The 21711-nt window shown below is 48.1% G+C and overlaps 2 protein-coding genes across 6 annotated transcripts in view; one reads left to right on the top strand and one right to left on the bottom strand.

Moving 5' to 3' along the window:
- Positions 1 to 5011: 5011 nt before the first annotated feature.
- On the top strand, positions 5012 to 18628 carry LOC116944345 (NXPE family member 3-like). Its single transcript, XM_076068638.1, has 5 exons — positions 5012 to 5026; positions 5748 to 6469; positions 13109 to 13659; positions 13928 to 14127; positions 15755 to 18628. The coding sequence occupies exons 1-5, from the start codon at positions 5012 to 5014 to the stop codon at positions 16277 to 16279; spliced, it is 2013 nt and encodes a 670-aa protein (XP_075924753.1). The 3' UTR covers positions 16280 to 18628.
- The window catches only part of LOC116944481 (ras-GEF domain-containing family member 1B-like), a 36984-nt gene continuing 32585 nt past the window's right edge, over positions 17313 to 21711 (bottom strand). For all 5 annotated transcript variants that reach the window (XM_032958108.2, XM_032958109.2, XM_032958110.2 and 2 more), the window contains one exon: positions 17313 to 20873. In XM_032958108.2, the coding sequence (XP_032813999.2) occupies positions 20858 to 20873 (16 nt within the window). In that variant the 3' untranslated portion in view covers positions 17313 to 20857. The remainder of the gene's footprint in view (positions 20874 to 21711) is intronic.

The raw sequence follows: 21711 nt of genomic DNA, 5'->3' as shown, positions 1-21711 counted from the left end.
TGAGCGGCAAGGGCAGAGCCATAGCATTCGTCATAGTGCGTGCGCGGGTTAGGAAATAAACCGCCTGCAGAAGCGCGCGCGTTCGCGCTGCCGCTATAGAGCGCGGGTGTGGTGCAGCGGTTAACCACCCGCTGGCACGCATATCACGTGCAGCCGTTTAACGCTAGTCTTCGTGTGGAAGCGGATTAGCATATCACCGCCCTCAGACGTTCGCACGCATTCGCACCGCCGTTCAGCGTTTGATCGCCAGCAGGGGCGTGCGCGTGCCCGCCGCCGCCGTCGTATTAAAGTTAGTGTATGGGCACGTGTGGCGTAACTCCGTGCAGCGGTGAGCTCGCGCTTTAGCCGTGTCCCTCCGAGAGGGCGCTTGCTCGGGAGGACCGATCACCCGATCGGTGGGGGCCCGGCGGGAACTGAGTGATGCGGTGGAGGAGGGATAAATGTATTCTACATTTATCCTGATGTTTTGAGTCGCTTGCAGAGTCAAGGATTTCGATAAGTTGTATTGCACTAAGCGATAAGAGTTGCGAGAAGCTAAGAGGTGCGCGGATACAATTTATGAGTTCTGAGAGTAAGTGAGGAGCTGCGACGAGCAGCTTGCAGCAGGAGCCCTGAAGGAAGGGCGGGGAGAGGCATCACCGGGTGCCCGCGTGAAGCTGGTAGCTGCACACCAAGGGAGAGAGCACGGAGAGAGCACGAAGCAGTGGAAAGAGCCTGAACCAGCGCAGCCCTGAAGGAAGGGCGGGGAGAGGCATCACCGGGTGCCCGCGTGAAGCTGCACGCCAAGGGAGAGAGCACGGAGCAGCGGAAAATAGCCTCAATAGCGTAGCCAAGAGGTAAAGTGTCAGCGCTTGCGAGAGCAGCTAGGGTTCGACCCACGCACACACACACACACCGACGAGCACCAGCTGGGAACCAAGATAAGAATGAGGAACGGCGACCAGCGGACGAGCCGCGAGCGCGATTGTGCACCGCCGAAGGAGCGCACGGAGAAGGAGGGAGAGCGCGTGACCGGCGCAACCGAGGAAAAGTGTCGGCGCTGGCGAGCAGCGGACGAGCTGCAAGCGCAATCGGGCACCTTCAAAGACGAGCAACGTGCCTGCAGCAGAGAGGCCTGCAGCTGCAGCCAAGAGAGAGAAGGCCGTGTGTATGACACACACACACACGACTCGCCGCCTGGCAGGGAACTCCTTATCTCAAAAAGTGTAGCATGGAAACAATACACCCACACACCCTCACACATAACGCACATATCGAGACTCATAAGATTGCTCCGAAAGTTCTCCTTGTGTTTCACAAAGGGTGGTCATCTAAAGTGGAGTGCGTCAACTATTAGGTGATCGCGGAAAGCATTGCTGCCCATTGAGTTACGTAGATACGGTCGTTTAGAAGTATATTAGTCATTCTTGTTGTTAATTGCATAATCTGTACCAATGAATTCATTGATGCAACGAAACATTTATAAACACAGGGATACTATTGTGTTAAAATCTTTCTTTTGATCACAAAATCTTGCCCGCGAATTTATTAAAGCCCTTAGCCAATTGATAAACATCTGTTAGACAAGCAGGCACACTACCGCACACCATTGTTCCAAGGCATTTCGTTAATTGCATAATCTTACCAATGAATTCATTGAGGTCTACCTTTGCCTTAGGCACATTTTTCTTTATTATCGTTCATATGAATATTGTCACATTCATTTTTAAGGACTTTTTCCCGTCACCGTGCACGGTCGATTTACTCTGAGGAATTAGCAGATTGTTCTGTTACCCAGTTAACAAACGTAACTTGAGGGTTAAATGTACGGATCAATGAGAAGGACATCTCCAGGAGTACTGTGTTGACATTCCTAGCATAAGAGTTCGCATATTCGAATGTTATGTTTTTTTTAGAGATTAAAGTTGCTTAACACAGAAGTGTCTGAGTAATGCCTTCCTAAGTTCATGCTTAATAATCTTAATGATAAGAACTGTATCCTGCGGAGAGATCTGAATTTTGAGACCTGACATAAACACACTAAAACATAATCAGTAAAAGTGAGAATCGTTATATTATCCCGATTGATAATACAACCCTAGCCAACGAATCCAAGCCTAATTAGGGAAATAACATAAATTAGCATAATTACATACACTTGCATAACCTAATGCACTTACACCTTCATAATTAGCATAAATGCATAATTAGTACGATTACATACGTTTGCATAATTACACTTTTTTAGTTCGAGACCGAATATATACAACACCTGCCCGGCAAGGGCGGTGGGGCGGACTTCGGCCCCCACATTATCCCTGTCCCTGAGAAGCCGATGGTGAAAACGTCCTCTCATGCAGGTTGACGGCACATTCTAAATCGATCCGTTTATCCAACAGCAAAGCCGACGAAACCCCCATCCCTCTCTCGTGCCATCTCACAAAAAAGTACCACGACGTGGCTTCAAATGGTCTAAGTTATTCTTATTTTTGGATCTTCACCGGATGGCCAGCCTCGTTTTAGAAGGCTTCTAATAATGGCACACTGGCCATGTAACTTTATTGATACAGCCTCAGTGTTTACCATGTGTTGAGAAGTTCCCGACGACTCACTCGGAAGCTGAGGTAAGTTAAGGGCTTTCGCCTTAGGTTTATTACAGATCTTAACAGTGCACGGGGGTGAACAACTTCCCAGGGGTTAGGGGGGTCACGGGCTGGGTCCCGACACATCCGGCTGCTTTGTGCGGTCTCTTCTGCGCCGGCCGTGGGATCAGCACAACACGGCCGACCGAGGAGCACAGCCACTTCCAGCCCTGGCACTGTGCCCTCTCCCATATGCCTACCCTCTTGCCCCTGGCTCCCCGTTCCACCCTTCTCAGACCCTCCTCTCCAGCTACGACCCCGCTGACGTCACTGGGTTCCCCCTTTATACTTGAGGAGCCGTGACGTCATGCGCTCGGGGCAGCACACGTGACGCCACTTCCCCATTCTTCTCCTCTACACATGTAAATGCAAGTACCGTTGGCTTGTGACGTCGCAAGCCACATTCGCTAGCTCATTGGCTACGTTACCGTGGAGGATGTCTTCGCCGTGCTTTTCTGACATGTGATTTGAAGGCGCTTTATTTCTACATACAGTAAAAAAGTTAGTTAGCTAGCTGGCTTGATGAAGATTGATAAACACACACAGCTGCAGTGATTGTGTCAACGCATTAAATGTTAAACACACATGTTCATGAAATGATTGTTGCGCAAAATGCTTGATGCATGTTGAAGTGCACATTAATACATACTGTACCTTTATTATAGCAAAAATGAATAGGCTCCGTGCAGAGACTGATGCTGTGGGGAAGAGTTGGTGAGGTCTTCTTATTTCGTATGGAATTGTGAAAAGCAACAATTTTTATTTTTTCTCATGACATGACCGTCATAAATTAATGCAAAGGTTCCTCATCCCAGTCCAATGATGTGGTTGACGCAGTGTGGATTTCAGCGATACCGCCAGGATGTGCATGGATGGAGCATTCATCGGTGATGTGTTTGGATGGTTTGGGCTTCTCCACAGTCGCAGTTGGGTGATTCTTTGATCTTCCATTTACGGAACGTGTGACGCTCATCTGCCGTGTTGCGTTCGAGCGCGGTTCAGCGTGGTCCATAGTCGTCGTGGAAGAGAGAATCCTGATAAGTCCACCGTCGGATCGTGAATGATGTTTTTGTTTGCCACGTCCATAGCCGCCCATGATTCAGACCACCGAGTGGCGGTGTCTTTATTTTCGGCTGCTAGAGTGGACGCGCGTATCCAGAACGGTTTTCTGGATTTTAGCCTTGGGCTATGGGGGTTCCTTTTTAGATCTTGATGGAGCGGCAGAGTGAAGTTTTCCAATATCTGGTTATACTACCGTGTCGTCGCATCATCGCGTCGGATGTTGGCCGGAGCGATATTCGCCAGCACCAGGAAGCCACGGGAGTCGAGCAGACTTTAGGGAACCGCTGATGATATGAAGCGCATTGATAATTTCGGCGTCGACAAGGTTCGTGTGAGGGCTTGCACCCCACACCGGGGCACGGTGCTCCGCAGTGGAGTGAACAAGGGCCTGCGTCGATATCTTCAACGTGCTGGCATCGCTTCTCGAGGTTGTTCCTGCAAGTTTCTGAATAATATTCACTCGTGCTTTCGTTTTACTTTTAGCTTGTTTGAGGTGGTGATGGTAGTTAAGCGTCCGATCCAGGGTAAATCCTAGATCCCCAGGGTGTTCATCATGCCTTAGCCTCTCCCCGTAGAAGTTAAAGTTCAACGTTTTCGAGGCTTTTCTGTTGTTCAGGTGGCAGGCGAAGACGACACTCTTGGGCTGCTGGCAGCTTCACCAAGATGGACGGTGAACCATTGGTTGATCAGAATTTCGGTGATTAGTTTAATTGTCGGGCGGCAAGGCACGGCTTTCGCAAGCTTCAGCAGGAGTCCCTTCCGCCATACGGTATCGTAAGCTGAAGAGAGGTCGATGAAAGCTATTGCTGTTTTGAGGTAATGATGGGTTACGCACTGCTAGCATTGTATGGACCCAAACGTGCTCACAACTGAAGTGCACGCCTCAGCTGCTCCACCTCACGATTGGATCCTTTAGCAAATATCAATTAGCAAATATACATTTACAGACACAAAAATATTAGTTTGGTTCATTATACAGTATGTGTATAAAACATCGGTGGCATACATGCTAATACCAATGTGTTTTTAAAGCCGACTTTCAGCCGATACATTGATTAAAATGCATCACTTCATAACGATCTCATAAGAATAAGTGAAAAAGAGTTAATGCCGATGCACTTTAATGGCACACTGGATACATTGTCCCTGTGCATGCCAAGACTAGCTGAAATGTAGCTAATCTGTTTTGTAGATCAATAGGTGTATGAGTGGAAACATCTGGCCTAAGATGAAGTCCATCTTGGATTTTGTTTATAATTAAAATTTATTCAAATTTTTTTATTAAATCACAAGCAAATACATATAGACACTTAGATAAATAAGACTTGATGCCTCTGCTCAAGGTATCAACAAAGAAAAATGGTGGTCATCTTGGAAAAATGTCAGCCATATTTGATTTTACGTGCAGAATTTTGTGCTTGTTTCACCGTTTGAACTATAATCCTATTTGCTTCTGGCATACAAAATCCGACATTTGGCTGCACCTGTTTCCTATTCCTCACCTAATCTAATACTATGTTATTTACCAGGTAAAGTCCACTGAGCTATTAGCTTTTTTTCAGAACCAACCTGGCCACAAATTATTGTTCAAGGAATGTGTCTTATCACGTGGACATTTCTAGCAGCCAAATAATCTAAAAGCATGTTTCTAAATGTGGAGGTTAAAACTGGAGGACCTGGATAAAAATCTACCACGGGGAGAACGTACCAACTCGAAACATACAGGCGTCAGGGTCGGCATCAAACTCATGACCCCCTGTATACCAGGCGATGACAATAACATCTCACCACCTCCTCATCTCATCCCCCCTTGGTGCTGAGTGTTGCTGCTACCAAAACCTAATCCTTAACTGCCTTAACAAGAGGTATCTTTGGAGAAACCTGGACAGGTGGCAGCCGTACTCACACAGGACACCCAGCAGCAGGTCAAGGAGAACCAGGAAGCTCGAAAGGCCACTCCTCAATCTGCCATGATATTATCATCCTGTTTTACTGCCCTCCCAGGCTGAGTGGCCCAACGTCTGAGTTTCCTCTATTCTCCACTTCCTCTCTGTGCCTCCCCAGGTGTCCCTCGTCCTCCCTCCCCCGAAAAAGCCTCCCTGCCATGTGAAGCCCGAACCAGGCCCCAGAAGTTCCACCCCAGAACAACGTGACCCCGAGATGGATGACCTGAAGCAACTCCTCCGGTGGTCTAACCCGCCCTCCACATCCTCGTTCGACTTCGAGTCATCCACCAGCCCCGCGGCCACGAGCTACCGGCTGCTGGGTGGGACACGCAATTTCACGGTGGGTGACACGCTGCACCTCACCGTGCAGGCCCGGGACCACCACGGCAGGGACAAGCGGCACGGCGGAGACTACTTTCGCATCAAAGTCTACTCACAGAGGCTTCGGGTGGGCACATTTGGTTCGGTGCTGGACCACGACAATGGCTCGTACACGGCGAGTGTCGTGTTGCTGTGGCCAGGCGAGGCCCTCGTGGATATCAAGCTGGTTCACTCGAGCGAGGCCGTGCACATCATGAGCCGCCTGCGCGACTCGGTGCCCAACAAGATCTTCTTTACCGGCTACTTCGAGAAGGAAGGAGCGAGAGGCGAGGCCACGGAGTGCAACGCGGTGCCGCTCTTCCAGGCAAAGGGCGGGACGTGCGAGTACAGGGATGCAGCCACGGGACACGCGTGGTTCTGTGCGAGGCCCACCACACTGCCCTGTGACTCCCTGCGCTTCCACTCTGATGGGGGCCGCAGGAAAGTTCTCACCAATCAGGAGGAGCGGTTATTCAGCAAGTAAGTATCCTGCCCAACGGCCAAAGCTGATTAATAGGGTAGACAAAAAACTCGATTAGGCTGTTTGTGTTGATATTTTCCTGCTGCCTTTAGCCAATTTGTATACATTGCCGGACAATCTTCTCCATTGCCTCGTCTTACCTTGTATCGTCACTTTTCTTTCCAAAAGTTGCACATTATTCCTCATATATTTTAAATGTTAAAGTCAGTTCACCTTATTCTTAGTTTTTTCGGTAAAGTCACGTTGAAGAGAAACAACAAAATAATAAAATATATATAAAACAATAAAAAATTCTCACGACGTTTCGACCATAACTCAAATGGTCGTCTTCAGGTGTGTTGGTTCGCATAAATGTATTTTTAAACGGCGCATTTATTTATTTATAAAAAACGTTAGCGCCACGCGCAGCGATTTGGCAGTTTACCCAGGACTAGTCCATCTATATTCTGAAAAGAGGAGGGGGGAGACGAATTTTTTTTTTTTATAATGTATGCTGTCTGAAAGCCACTGTAAGCGTGAACAATCAATTAAGACCTGAAATGGTTTATCAAATCTTTCCAATGATTGCTAAGATAGAATCCATCTTCTCGGTTGAAATTGTCTCTGTGCTTGTATATGTGGATAGCCTCATGAACGAATCTCTCATGGAAGCCAGATGGCTTACAAAGAACCTCTGTCTTGGAAAAGTCAATGGCATGTGAGCCTACTGAATTAGAGCAATGATCTGCTACGGCTGAGGTGTTGGTCCTACCGTGTTTAAGGTCTGCTTTGTGTTCACGAATGCGGTCCGAGACATGGCGTTTGGTTTCTCCAATGTAACTACTACCACAGAGGCAACTTAGTTTGTAGACACCAGGGTATTGTATGTCCGGAATCACATCTTTTACAGACGGAACCAGATCACGGATTTTATGTAATGTGTTGAAACGGACCTGGATCTTGTGTTTATTCAAAATTTTGGAGATCTTTTTTGTGATCCCAGCAATGTAGGGTAAAGTGATGGTTTTGAAAGGCTCCTCAAGAGGGTTCTTCTTCATGGTTTGAGTGATAGCTTTGCGGATTGTATAGTCGGAGTAACCATTAGCCCTAAGAGCTTGGTGTACGTGCTTGAGTTCACTGCTTGTGTTCCTGGTCGGATATGCATTGGGCTCTATGATACAGAGTCTTGATGAGAGAATTCTTCCGTGATGGATGGTGGTGGGAATCCGGTTTCAGATAAGCATCCGTATGGGTAGCTTTCCTGTAGACAGAGTGGCTCATTGAACCATCAGGTCTCTTTTTAATTAGGACATCCAAAAAAGGTATCTTGCCATCTATTTCGACTTCCATGGTAAATCTGATGGCTGGGTGTATGGAATTGATGTGGTCGAAGAATTGGTCTAGAGCAGGCCGGCCATGTGGCCAGATGACAAAAGTGTCATCCACGTACCTCTTCCGTAAGGTTGGGCGCAGAGTGGCAGTCTGGATGGCGTCAGTCTCAAATTTCTCCATGAAAATGTTAGCTATAACTGGAGAAAGGGGGGAGCCCATTGGGGTGCCCTCAGTTTGTTTGTAGAAAGTTCCATTCCAAGTGAAGTATGTATTGGTTAAGCAGTGTCTCACCAGGGGGGGTACCTCAGTGTTTAGTCCTTGATGAACCAAGTCTTCAATGATTGCAATGGTGTCAGGTACAGGAACCTTGGTGAATAAGGAAACTACATCTCTTCAGGAAGGTGAGAGACTCGATCAGCTGAGCTTTCATATCCCGGAGTTTGTTGAAGGATCTTAAAGTTATGTGAAAACCCTCCCCGTAGAGGCGATTAAATTTTGATTTAAAGCTTTCGTGACTGCAGTAATTCATATTCTTAGTTTTTTCGGTAAAGTCACGTTGAAGAGAAACAACAAAATAATAAAATATATATAAAACAATAAAAAAATTCTCACGACGTTTCGACCATAACTCAAATGGTCGTCTTCAGGTGTGTTGATTCGCATAAATTTATTTTTAAACGGCGCATTTATTTATTTATAAAAAAACGTTAGCGCCACGCGCAGCGATTTGGCAGTTTACCCAGGACTAGTCCATCTATATTCTCTTGAGGAGCCTTTCAAAACCATCACTTTACCCTACATTGCTGGGATCACAAAAAAGATCTCCAAAATTTTGAATAAACACAAGATCCAGGTCCGTTTCAACACATTACATAAAATCCGTGATCTGGTTCCGTCTGTAAAAGATGTGATTCCGGACATACAATACCCTGGTGTCTACAAACTAAGTTGCCTCTGTGGTAGTAGTTACATTGGAGAAACCAAACGCCATGTCTCGGACCGCATTCGTGAACACAAAGCAGACCTTAAACACGGTAGGACCAACACCTCAGCCGTAGCAGATCATTGTTCTAATTCAGTAGGCTCACATGCCATTGACTTTTCCAAGACAGAGGTTCTTTGTAAGCCATCTGGCTTCCATGAGAGATTCGTTCATGAGGCTATCCACATATACAAGCACAGAGACAATTTCAACCGAGAAGATGGATTCTATCTTAGCAATCATTGGAAAGATTTGATAAACCATTTCAGTTCTTAATTGATTGTTCACGCTTACAGTGGCTTTCAGACAGCATACATTATACAAAATTTCGTCTCCCCCTCCTCTTTTCAGAATATAGATGGACTAGTCCTGGGTAAACTGCCAAATCGCTGCGCGTGGCGGTAACGTTTTTTTTATAAATAAATAAATGCGCCGTTTAAAAATACATTTATGCGAACCAACACACCTGAAGACGACCATTTGAGTTATGGTCGAAACGTCGTGAGAATTTTTTATTGTTTTATATATATTTTATTATTTTGTTGTTTCTCTTCAACGTGACTTTACCGAAAAAACTAAGAATATGAATTAATGCAGTCACGAAAGCTTTAAATCAAAAATTCAGTTCACCTTATTTACTTATTTATAATCGGGTCTCCATATCCGTGACTGTATATGTCTCCGCCACTCATTTGTCTTTCTGTGTGTCAATATCAGTGTCTCAGTGTACGTCTCCGTGTCTGAGCTGCATCACCTTGTGACCTGCAATCTAATACCTCGATACATAGGTAGGCTCCTCTGACACCTTTGTTGTTAACAGGACTTCCAAAATGCATAAGATTACTCTGTTTATTGCCAATGATTTCTTTCTTAGAAGTAACCGGACGCCACAATATGTCACCGTCTCACTGGGCATGGGTTCCTGAAAATGATGTGGCTTCTCCAGGTGCAATGTGAGTTGGGGAGGTTTAGAAACCCATGTTCTCAACACCTTGATGTAACCGACATTGCCCTTTCAAAAGAGGCAATGCGTCATTTCTCAACGGTCAAGTATTTCATTTCCTGGTTAAATAACGGATGCTACTATCTCAGAGCCGTACATGCTCACTGACCTAACCACCACCACCCTGTATGCCATTACATTTAGGAATATGTTGCATGTTGTTATTGCACAACACTCCATTCCGTTCCCTCCACCTCACCCACACCTTGTTTATTCTATGATTATCGATTGCGCATTGATCCTGGTGATGCAGCACAATCTCCAAAGTGACAATCGGCGGAGATCCGAGCCAGATCGAGGTGCTGCCATCCCCATCACCACGCGACCTCGGTGAGTGCCGAGTGCTCACCGCTTCGGTCCCACGAAGCCTGACCCAGGGCTCTCTTAGCTCACGATCAATATATTTTCGATTGAAAAATGTGATGACCACAAGACCGAATCATTCCACTTTCCATCACCTGGGTTGTGAGCACAGAAAATGCTCTTGACATTTCTCGTAGATCTGGAAAGCCAAGATCATAAATGTTGTAAGAGAGAACGGATATCAAATTATAATAATCGGTTGGTCGTAATGAGATCGTCACTCTCGCTCGCTCGCATAACAGCGGTTCCTCGGGGAACATACAGTTGTTGTATGTTAATAAATTTCGGAAGGGAAAATGGATCAATAGCCAAAGTAGGGCTGTGGAGCACAGGTGGCCGAGTCTCCCTCCCCACTCCTGGTGCTGCCACTGGGGACGAATGTTGGCATCTTTCGATCTTCTACTTGTGACATTAATCACGTTGTGCTCAAACGGATGGCGCCATTTTAGAGCCACTGAGAACAGCAATGCCTCTACCCTTGAAATCACAATAATGGTATTGTAGCAATGCTATAAGTTCCGTTTACGATATTTGTCATTCCGAGTAAATACGAGCGCTATTTATCTAGCGAGTGCTTTTACGCGTGGCTTTCACACAGAGCACCAGATAAACAAAAAAATTAGATGGTGAATAAAATAAATTAATATATTCTAGATTTGAAGCTTCCGTGACTGCAAGGATTCATACTATTTGGTTTTTTCGGTAAAGTCACGTAGGTAAAATAAATGAAAACAACTAAATTAAATCACGACGTTTCGGAGGCAACACAAGCTTCCGTCTTCAGGTGGAAACCGTCACAGCAAAACTGCTGTATCAAGTGAAGAGAGCAACAAAAGGCGGCTTAACTTAGCCCCCCCCACGGCCCTTCCTGGCTCCTCCCCCCCCCCCCCCCCTTAACCTGTATATAATCTCGGGTATCTTAGAGCTCTCTTCACTTGATACAGCAATTCTGCTGTGACGGTTTCCACCTGAAGACGGAGGCTTGTGTTGCCTCCGAAACGTCGTGATTGAAATTAATGTCAATGTTCTGTGTGTGGACGTCAGCTCACACAGCCACAGAGCCACGTGACAGCCTGTTCCTCTGGTAAGTGCAGGGCAACGGGTCCGCTCAGCACACCTGGCACCTCCTGACGCACTACGCAGCCAGAGATGATGTGCGCCATGATCTCCTCCCTCATTCATACAGCGGGCTGTCACGTATGCCCCATCGATGTTTGTAAGCAGCACACATCCCATGGTCACACCGCAAGTGGTTCAACTGAACCCACTGGTGCTTTGGGAGGTCAAAGCCACGCATCTGGAAAGACCGATCACTGATCAGGTCCTTGTTAGGCACATCCACGAATCTCCATTCCTCGTCCCAGGGCAGTTGCGGGTATTTGGTGAGATGACCCAAGCCATATGGGTACACAGTAGTCTGCTACAGAGGGAGAGGCCCATCGTACGTCGTGACCAGGCACCAGCACCCCACGTTGAGCCAGCCAGCCGGGTCAGCAGATAGTTCCATATGTACGGTACGTCAGACTCCTGTCCAACATCACTCCAAGGATCACCAGCTTTGGGTCATGTTTTATCAACTGCGCTGGCATTGTGCAGGTGAAACACACTGCAAACCGTCTTGCTTATGCTTTGCTGGAATTGCCATCTGCTGCAGTAGTCTGCTATACCATGGTTAAGTCACTGTTCAGGGTATATTCCAGGATGCCAAAGTCATAGGCTTGGGTGGTGATGCAGATGTCATCTGCGTAGACAAATCGTCGTGACTTCCTCGTAGCTAGGTCGTTGATGTAAATGTTGAAGAGCACAGTTGCTGCACGCTTTACACGCGCTTACGCAAGACGTTCTTGAAATAGTGCATTAATTTACTTGTTTTTGTTATGCACGCACTATTCTCGAAATAACGCGAACGGAATGCGCTGCGAGCTAATGGTGGTTAGGCAGCAAAGTGCAGTAGCAATACCTGCGGTGCAGTATAACAAGCACGGGCAGCATCGGTATCTCCTTCTCGCATGCCATTTTCAAGATCGTGTCCGCATGAACTTTGTATTGTGCACAGATTTGTCTACCAATGTCCGATAAGCGTCTCACTTCGTGTAAAAAAACACTTTAAAAAAATACGCTGTTACTAGCTTGAATACATGTATGGTAGTATTGTAACTATATGTACCGTAACCAGTGAAATATGTAGACATGAGGCACGTAGATAGGAAAAAGAATAACAATAAAATAATAGAAATATCACGTTTCGATCGCAACACCAGCGGTCGTCATCAGGAACAGGGAGGTTAGCCTCTGAGGGAGGGTAAGCTGTTTATAAAGGTTTAGAGATGGGCGGGGAAGCTAATGTTAATGTAGAAGGCTCCTACATTAACATAGAATATGAATTCCTGCAGTCACGAAAGTTTAAAGTCAAAATTAAAAATTCCCTTTATCAGAGGAAAATTACGTAATATTTACACAACCTCCGTGTAAAACGCGAGGCATGAACAGACTCCTGAGGCAGTTCATTAATTTGCATCTGCAAGGAGCTGACTTTGTTGTTCATGTACTCTCGGAAGCAACGATTTTTGAGAAACTCGATGGAGTTCACTTCTGAGTGCGGCAGGAATCGCGACAGCTTTAGCAGAAGTCCAGTGTTCCAGAAAGTATCATATGCTGCTGCGAGGTCCATGAATACTGCACCCGTTTTGAGATGTCGCTGGAAGCGATTTTCAACATCGTCCGTGCCAGGGCCTGGTTACAAGTGCTTCGGCCCTGGCGGAAACCAGCCTGCTCAAAGCTCAAACATGTTGTTGACAGTAGGTGAGATGCGTCCTAGCACCAAATGCTTCAAGAGTTGTAGATACACACTCAAGAAGGGAGATGGGCTCGTACCTACCTGCGACATTCATGTCCTTTCCCTGTCTTTAAGATTGCGATAACTTTGACCCGTCTCAAAAAAGTTGGGCAAGCCGGCATTCTGACACAATTCTGGTGAAGAAACTTAATAGCCAATCTTGTGCATGGGATCCGAGGTGTTTCAGTAATTCAGGGGAAATGTTGTCTAGACCAGGAGCTTTTCCAGGTCTTCGTTGTTGAAGCGCTGAATGCACATCGGCAGTGGCAAAACGCTTGTGATGGTGTTGTGTCTCATCTCACTATGCATGTACATCCTCCACTCATTGGGTGTTCACGAAGTGCGTATGTGCACGTGTTTCCTTGCGTGTGCGCGTATATCACAGAGGCCAGCCTTGGGCCGTGCGTGCCAGGCCACCCCGTGCCCTCCCCAAGCGGCTACTACCTCAACGATGAGTGGGTATCGCTGGCCTGTAGGGCGCGGCCCTTCCCTGCCCCTCAAGACCTGGCCACGTGCCTGCGCAGAAAGAGGCTCTACCTGTTTGGAGACTCTACCATTCGACAGTGGTTCGAACACATCTCCACCCATGTGCCGGGTGGGTGCCACGGTTTTTCAGCACTGTGGAGACGAGGGTGGGAATGGTGGATCATAAAGATGAGTGAACCAAGGGATTTGAGAAACCCCTCCTCCACCCGTGGGCGGCAAGGTCGCCATCTTTTGGCTTGCTAGGGTTACTGCGGTATAGCAAGCAGATTAATTTCCATCTGTACGGATATTGTGTTAACCCCCCCCCAGCGTTTTGAGCCTTGGTAAAAAGTAGTGTTTCCAGTCCATGGCACATCCACTGGTTGCTCGTTAGTCTTAACTATACCAGCGGACAACACTTTGATACACAATATGCACAATGCCGTTTAAAAACATACCAACGACGAGCGACGCCGTGACCTCTCCCTGCTCCCCAGACATGCAGCTCATCGACATCGGCTCGACGCACCTCGGCCCCCTCATCTCGGCCAATGTGGCTGCAGCCAAGACCTTTGTGATGTACCGCACGCACGGCCCACCGTTCCTCACGGCCAAGCGGCCCTTCGCGGCCCTGCACTACGCCGCCAACGAGCTCGACGGACTCGCCGGTCAGGATGCCCCTCCGACACTTCTGGACGTGCTGCACGAACGACATCTCGTCGTTAACAAAGCCTCCGCTGGAGCTGACACGTTTCTGCCCGGCGACGGCACGAGACGTGACATAAGCCAATGGCGCCCAACTGCTGAAACATATTCTTAGTTATTCTTAGTTTTTTCGGTAAAGTCACGTTGAAGAGAAACAACAAAATAATAACATATATAACAATACAAAATTCTCACGACGTTTCAACCATAACTCAAACGGTCATCTTCAGGTGTGTTGGTCACCTGAAGATGACCGTTTGAGTTATGGTGGAAACGTCGTGAGAATTTTGTATTGTTTTATATATATTTTATTATTTTGCTGTTTCTCTTCAACGTGACTTTACCGAAAAAACTAAGAATATGAATTACTGCAGTCACGAAAGCTTTAAATCAAAATTTATATTCTTAGTTATTTCGGTAAAGTCACGTTGAAGGGAAACAACAACATAATAACGTATATATAAAACAATAAAAAATTCTCACGACGTTTCGACCATAACACAAACATCCCAATGCAAGACCACAGAGCTTGGGCAATTGTTGGCGCCGATTCGGACTGCCTTCCTGCTGGTCTCCTCGTGCTAAAACTGTATGCGTGTGAAAAACTCTGCAACGTTTTGACATATCATTTGCATGAGGCGATACAGAATTGATTATAATTTTCGTGACACTGTCGCCAAGATGCAACCATTCCACGGAAGTGTAAAATCCAGGTTTTTGTGGGTCATCAGATCCTGTCCCAGTTCTTAAACAGCCACGCCGTTAAATTTCGATTTAAAGCTTTCGTGACTGCAGGGATTCATATTCTTGGTTTTTTTCGGTAAACTCACGTAGAAGGGAAACACAATAATAAAAATATAAAACAATAAAATTCTCACGTTTCGACTGCAACACAAGCAATTATCATCAGGTCTGAAAACCACAGCAAGAAAATTAGAAAAAAGTGGCGGGTTTTTTTTTACGTTAGCACCACGGAGAGCGATTTGACAGTCTGTTCAGATGGACGAGTCCATCTATGTTCGGAAAAGAGGAGGGGGGAGACGAAAAATAATGGATGCGGTCTGAAAGCCACCGCGTGAACAATCAATTAAGACCCGAAATGGTTTATCAAATCCTTCCAATGATTGCCAAGCCAGAATCCATCTTCTCGGTTGAAATTGTCTGTGTTTGTATATGTGGATAGCCTCATGAACGAATCTCTCATGGTAGCCAGATGGCTTCCAAAGAACCTCTGTCTTGGAAAAGTCAATGTCATGTGAGCCTACTGAATTATAACAATGATCTGCCACGGCCGAGGTGTTGGTCCTACCGTGTTTAAGGTCTGCTTTGTGTTCACGAATGCGGTCCGAGACATGGCGTTTGGTTTCTCCAATGTAACTACTACCACAGAGGCAACTTAGTTTGTAGACGCCAGGGTACTGTATGCCCGGAATCACATCTTTTATAGATGGAACCAGATCACGGATTTGATGTAATGTGTTGAATCGTACCTGGATCTTGTTTATTCAAGATTTTGGAGATTTTTTTGTGATCCCCGCATTGTAGGGTAAATTGATGGTTTTGAAAGGCTCCTCAAGAGGGTCCTTCTTCATGGAGTGATAGCTTTGCGGATTGTGTAGACAGAAGAATCAAGAATATATATAGCCACGCCGTTGTTAAAACCAACACCTGGGAAACACGCTCGAGTCCTCATTGCTGTGCTTGTCGCCGTGTCCTCGCGTCCCTGTGTCCTCACGGTCCCTGTGTCCATGCCTGTGTACTACCGCTCCCTCCCGACCCCAGGCGGGAAGGACACGGTGGTGGGGATCAGCTTGTGGGCTCACTTCACGGGGTTCCCCGTGTCTTTCTACGTCACTCGCATGAGGGGCATTCGCGCCGCGGTCGTCCGCCTGCTGAAGCGAGCCCCCGGCACGCTGGTCGTCTTCAAGTCGGCCAACACCAGCTACCACTCGGTCTACCAGTCCGATTGGCTCTCTCTTCAACTGGACCTCGTCATGCGCCGTCTCATGGCGGGGTTGCCCGTGGTTATCTTGGACGCCTGGGAAATGACGGCGGCCCACCGCTTCCCCGACAACTTGCACCCCGACCCCGTCATCATCCACAACGAGATCAAGCTCCTCCTGGCCTTCGTGTGTCCCCAGTGAGACCCATTCGAGATGCCTGTGGGCCCAGGGAGACTCCTGTCTCGCCTGTGTGTCCACCGAGAGGATGCCGATAGGGTGGTTTTGTCCAACTGTAGTTCTGCTCGCTGCAGGAAACCCAAGAGGCGGCTTTGCGCCTCCTGGGTGCTACGGCAATGCGGACGACGAGGCTTTGGGAGCGTGGCTCCTCGTTTGCCCCCCTCCCCGACTCTGCCCAAAGGGTTCCCTGTGCACGAGAACCTTGGGCGGAAGAGAATTTGCCGAGGAGTCGGCCACAGCAGACTTTGGAGAGGGGGCCTCGCTTGGGGGCCTTGCCAGCAGGAACCCTCAGGAGGACCTCCGCTTGGGGGCGACACGGAGGGGCCCTGCAGTAGAGCCTTGGCCGCTTATTGCAGAAGCTCGTAGTTTGAGCCCGGCGGGCGCCCTGGTTGCCGTGTTCTCCCAATTATAAAAGACGCGCCATGAAGATGCACCCTATACTTTGGGGTCATTTTGTAAAAAAGAAATTATAATCACCAGAATATGGAACGGGTATATAGCGTCGTCTTCCAGATGATTATTACCAAACGCGTTGCTTTAAAACTGGCAGAGGGTTGTCTTCTGGAAGATTATTCTGAACTATGTTAAAGCGATTCCTGTTCGCAGCACTATGAGACGCACACCCAACTATAGCTTTAAATACTGAGTCAAGAGTGCATTCGTATAGGGGGAAAAAAGCAAAGTCTTCAACAGACTGTTGGGACAAGTGCTGTTAACCAGTAGTACTTACGGAGGCTGGCACGGCACACGATGGGGTGGATGGCAAATACCACGCCTTGGTCTCCAAAATTGCTGATGTTTACACACCACACCAGGTACTCATTTGAGGCTGAGTCGACCAGTTCAGATAATTATCACTGGTGTTGACCGTGATCAGTAATGAAACTTGGGTCGCTGGGTTGATAGTGCAGTGGGCTGACCGCTCCACTACCGCTCCGCCATGTAGGCAAGTACGGTACTCACACACGCCAATCACGAGCCACACTGCACAAACACGTGTTGGATGTGAAGTTTTATCAGTACCATGATGTACCTGAGACTCGTACACACAGACACGCACACAAATGACCCCCCCAAATTAGCCTACACAGGCTGTTGGGGCAAGTGCTGTTAGCGAGCACCCTATGAAGGCTGGCACAGCACACAAGGGAGATGGTGTGGCCTAACACTATGCCTGGCCACCTTTGTCTACCCAGTGCTGATGTTTAACGCACCCTGCATTAGGTACTCATTTAAGGACAATTGACCTAGGGAAGGACCCAGGACTGGTTCTGATATTACTTGCCCACTGGTATTGACTGAGCAGGAATCGAACTCAGATCGCTGGGGTTTGTAGCGCAGTGCGCTAACCGCTGTGCCACTGCTCCCCACACACACGCGCGCGCACAGACACACACACGCGCGCACAGACACACGCGCACACAGACACACACACGCGCGCACAGACACACGCGCGCACAGACACAGACACGCGCGCACGCACACACACGTATCGAAAAACAGCAAGTGAGAAAAAACTAAAAATTCAGCAGGTGCTGACAAGGGTTGCCTTGATATCCGCTTAAACCTTACGTAGAATGTCGTTACGACGATGGTGTTTGTAATCAATTAGCCATGAATCTATAAGTGTATTTTGCGTTCTTGTCTTTGTTTTGCTAAACAAGTGCGAATAAAGGTTTACTGAAGAGTTCTTCAATTGCAGCTCGCTCGCCTCGCGTCTCATAATAATCATTGCCACTCTTACGATCCGTAGCGCTCACCGCTGCCAAACTAGGTACAATTAAATAACTAAATGAGCCAAAACAGTGACACCACATCGCTGCCAATAACCCCAATTGCTCCTAAAGATGCTTGGCAAATCACTCATTTGACCATGAGCAATAGCTATTCATCTCACACTTTAAATGTCGTCTTTCCACGTCCGTATTTTGTGGGCAAGTAACGCATTGTTTGCCAAGATAATTCAAACGCAGGCACGCATTGCAATACCACGGCAACCCTAGCACAGGTGTGAGATGGGATTTTGACGCCAAAGAAATCAGGAGGACCCCGCGGGGAGGTAACAGAACACTTTCCTATATTTTTTTTAAAACCCATTTCTTTAGAACTGCTTGTTGTGTTTCGTTTGTCGTCCTTCCCCCCGCACCTCCAATTAGCACGTTTGGGTACGTACAGTGTGAAAAAAAGTTCAACATACATATATTGAAGTCTCGGTTACAAATGATAGAAATTGGGCCCCACCCCATCCCCCGCACTCCCAAATTCTCAACATTACATTATTAAAGCTAGAATGGCAAAAACTGACTGGGGGGGGGGGGGGAAGGGGGTTAAAAATTACATCGTATTCTGATCCCGGTGGCCAACATGATATGGGGTCAAAACGCTATCTCACACCGACACCAATGCTCTGACGCTTGCGGATAATGTAAACAGTTCCACCCCGCTGGGCGGTACAGTCATGGGTGGGGGGTGGGGTGAGGTTCCCGTTGAGGAGTGGGGGGCCCTGTCTGGGTGGGCTTACATGGGCCCCCCACCCCATATCCGGGTCCACATCCGAGCGAGCAGTCGCGGGAGCAGGACCGACACCCCAAAAATCGCGCAACTTTAAAATCGCCTCCTGCCGCGAAGAGCTGCTGCACAAGAGGGCGTGGCTACCGAGCCTCTGGTCACACCCCTCACAGCATAGCCACACCCCCCCCTTGCACGCTCGGTCTGCCTCTCCACACATCAGGATTGTAACCAATCGCAAATTATGAATGGGTGGTTACAAACAGCCGAGTGGATCGACGCTAGAAAGCGAAATCTCGTCCAATAGCTGCGACCAGTCGAGCAGGTTGCTCGCAACCGGTTGCTCGTAACGAAGTTGCGCGTAGGTTGGGACCCGGATTTACACAAGGACCCCCCCTCCCCCTCCCGTCGGTGACAGTAGCAATTACAGCATAAAGTACAAACTAACAAACTCACGGTTGTCTCGTAATTCCTCGTGAAAGCTGCCATTTCTCTACCATCGTTCCAGTTTCGTATTATTTTACAGAAATAAAAATCTACCAGTACATTTACACGCGCCGTCCGTTTTCTGATTCTTTTTTTTGGGGAAATGTTCTTTTAAAAAGAATATTTTTGCTTGTTTCCACCCTCTCGTTATAAAATAGAGCGCCGCTCCTGCCCAGCACACACACTCACACACACCTATACACACTCGCACACGCACTCATACACACACACACCTATACACATGCACTCACACACACATATGCACACACCTAAACGAACACACGCACTCATACACACTTATACACACTCACCTAAACACACTCACACGAGCACACGCACTCATACACACACACACCTATACACACCGATACACATTCACACCTACACACACTTACTCATACCTACACAAACGTACTCATACACAGTCACTCACCTACACAAACACACGCACTCACACACACACCTATACACACTCACACACCTATACGAACACGCGCTTATACACACTCATACTCACGATATAAAACACGCGCACTCCAACACACAATCAAACAAACGTGCACTCATACACACTTGCACACTCGCATCTATACACAATCATATACACATACAAAGACATCCATACATAACATATACACCTAAACACTCACTCATACACACCCATACAAACGTATGCAATCATGCGCATAGCATTACACATCCAAAGGCAAACATCCCCCCCCCCCACCCATAGCTGAACAGGCTGTAGGATCCATCACATTCACACACAACTACCGTACACACACACTCGCAAAAACTCGCACTCACGCACACACACCCATACGCGGGCACATGCACCCACCCGCCCACACACGGCAATGCAGAGACCCCCCCCTGCAAAGCCTGGACACTCTTTTGTAGGTTGCCCAATTAGTGAGCACCCATTAAGGCTGACGTGGCACGTTACACGCGACACACACACACGCACCCTGACCCGCCATCGGCTCCCCCACCGCCGACGTCGAAACGCTGCTGCAGGCAGAATAATTGTAGGCAAAGTCGACCGAGGGGGGGTCGCACAAGCCAGGCGCCGATATATGGCACGGCCTGGGATCGAACCGAGGCCTTTGGGTTTATAGCACACTGTGCCAACCACTTGACCGCCTCTCCCCCGATGCACACGAGCTCATACACAAAGACAAAGGTTCACCAACCTCCCCCCGCCATATACACTTCAACAGTCTGTTGGGGCAAGTGCTGTTAGAAAGCACCTACGAAGTTTGGCACAGCACACGAGGTGGTTGGGTGCACCAGGTTCTCATATAGGGCTGAGTTAACAACTAGGGGAGGGCCCAGGACCAGGTCAGATATTCATCAGCGATGTTGGTGGCCGCGAGGGCGGAATCGAACTCGGGTCGTAGATGGGTCCATCAAGCAGTGCGCATTAACCACTGCGCCACCACTCCCTACAAACACACACAATTACACGCACGCACGCACGCGGTGCAGTGGTGGCACGGGGTGGCTGCGAGCGGCTCCTCCCGAGCCGACGGTGAGATCCTCGCGTCTTTACGTCAGCATGGACCTGCGTCGGCGCAAAGACAAAGTCACCCCACCCCCCCCCCGCCAAGCGCCGTTAGCAAGTAGCAGCATCAACAAAGGCAGGCACGGCGCGGTGCCTAGGAGAGTGGTGGTGTGGCTGGGGCGACGGCCGTGCCCGCTTCGTCTCCCCACGCAGCGGGGAGACTCGGGAAACGGCGTCGAGTCAATCAATAGCGCGAGGCCCTTCTGGCGCCTCTCCAGAAACCCTCGACCCCTAATCGCTCGACAGGAACACGTTCGTAAAATGGGAAAGCACATAAGACGTGAAATACAGGAGCCACGTCGTTAGGGTCCCACTTGGGGAGCCGGGAGGGAGTTGGCTCCCTTATCAGGGTGTCCCGCTAGGACAGGCCTCATGGCATCATCGGAACCGGGCCCTTGGAGCAACACGAGATGATGACTGAATCGTCGCCCGCGTACGCGAGTGTGAGTACGCACGTGTGAGTATGCACGTGCGAGTACGAGTGTACTAGTGTATGAGTGTGAGTGCGCGAGTACGAGTGTGAGGACGAGTGTGTATGTACAGTGAGGGAAAAAAGTATGTGATCCTAGATTTAAAGCTTTCGTGACTGCTAGGATCCATACTCTTTGGTTCTATTGGGTAAAGTCACGTAGGTGAATATAATTTAGCATTGAAATAGCTCAACTTAGCTATTTCAATGAGCCATTTCAATGCTAAATTATATGCTAATTCCTTTGTCAAGGCGCTTTGTTTTCTTCTCACACAGCTTAAAGGTCGTGATCCAAGCATGGCTTCTCTCACTCCAGCGCTGTCCTCCAGATAGTCTCGTCCCTTCACCTGATGAAGGCCGCTTGTGTTG

The sequence above is a fragment of the Petromyzon marinus genome, chromosome 21, assembly GCF_048934315.1.
Source record: "Petromyzon marinus isolate PM22_M1 ecotype Great Lakes invasive population chromosome 21, UKy_Petmar_22M1.pri1.0, whole genome shotgun sequence".
NCBI lineage: Eukaryota > Metazoa > Chordata > Hyperoartia > Petromyzontiformes > Petromyzontidae > Petromyzon > Petromyzon marinus.
This window is presented reverse-complemented; position numbering and strand designations above follow the sequence as displayed.

What these genes read in the sequence shown, in the direction of transcription:
- LOC116944345 (XM_076068638.1), top strand. An exon ending in GAGGAGCGGTTATTCAGCAA is followed by an intron (nt 6,470 to 13,108) that starts GTAAGTATCCTG and finishes ATTCTGGTGAAG; the next exon opens with AAACTTAATAGCCAATCTTG. An exon ending in GAGAAACCCCTCCTCCACCC is followed by an intron (nt 13,660 to 13,927) that starts GTGGGCGGCAAG and finishes CCTGCTCCCCAG; the next exon opens with ACATGCAGCTCATCGACATC.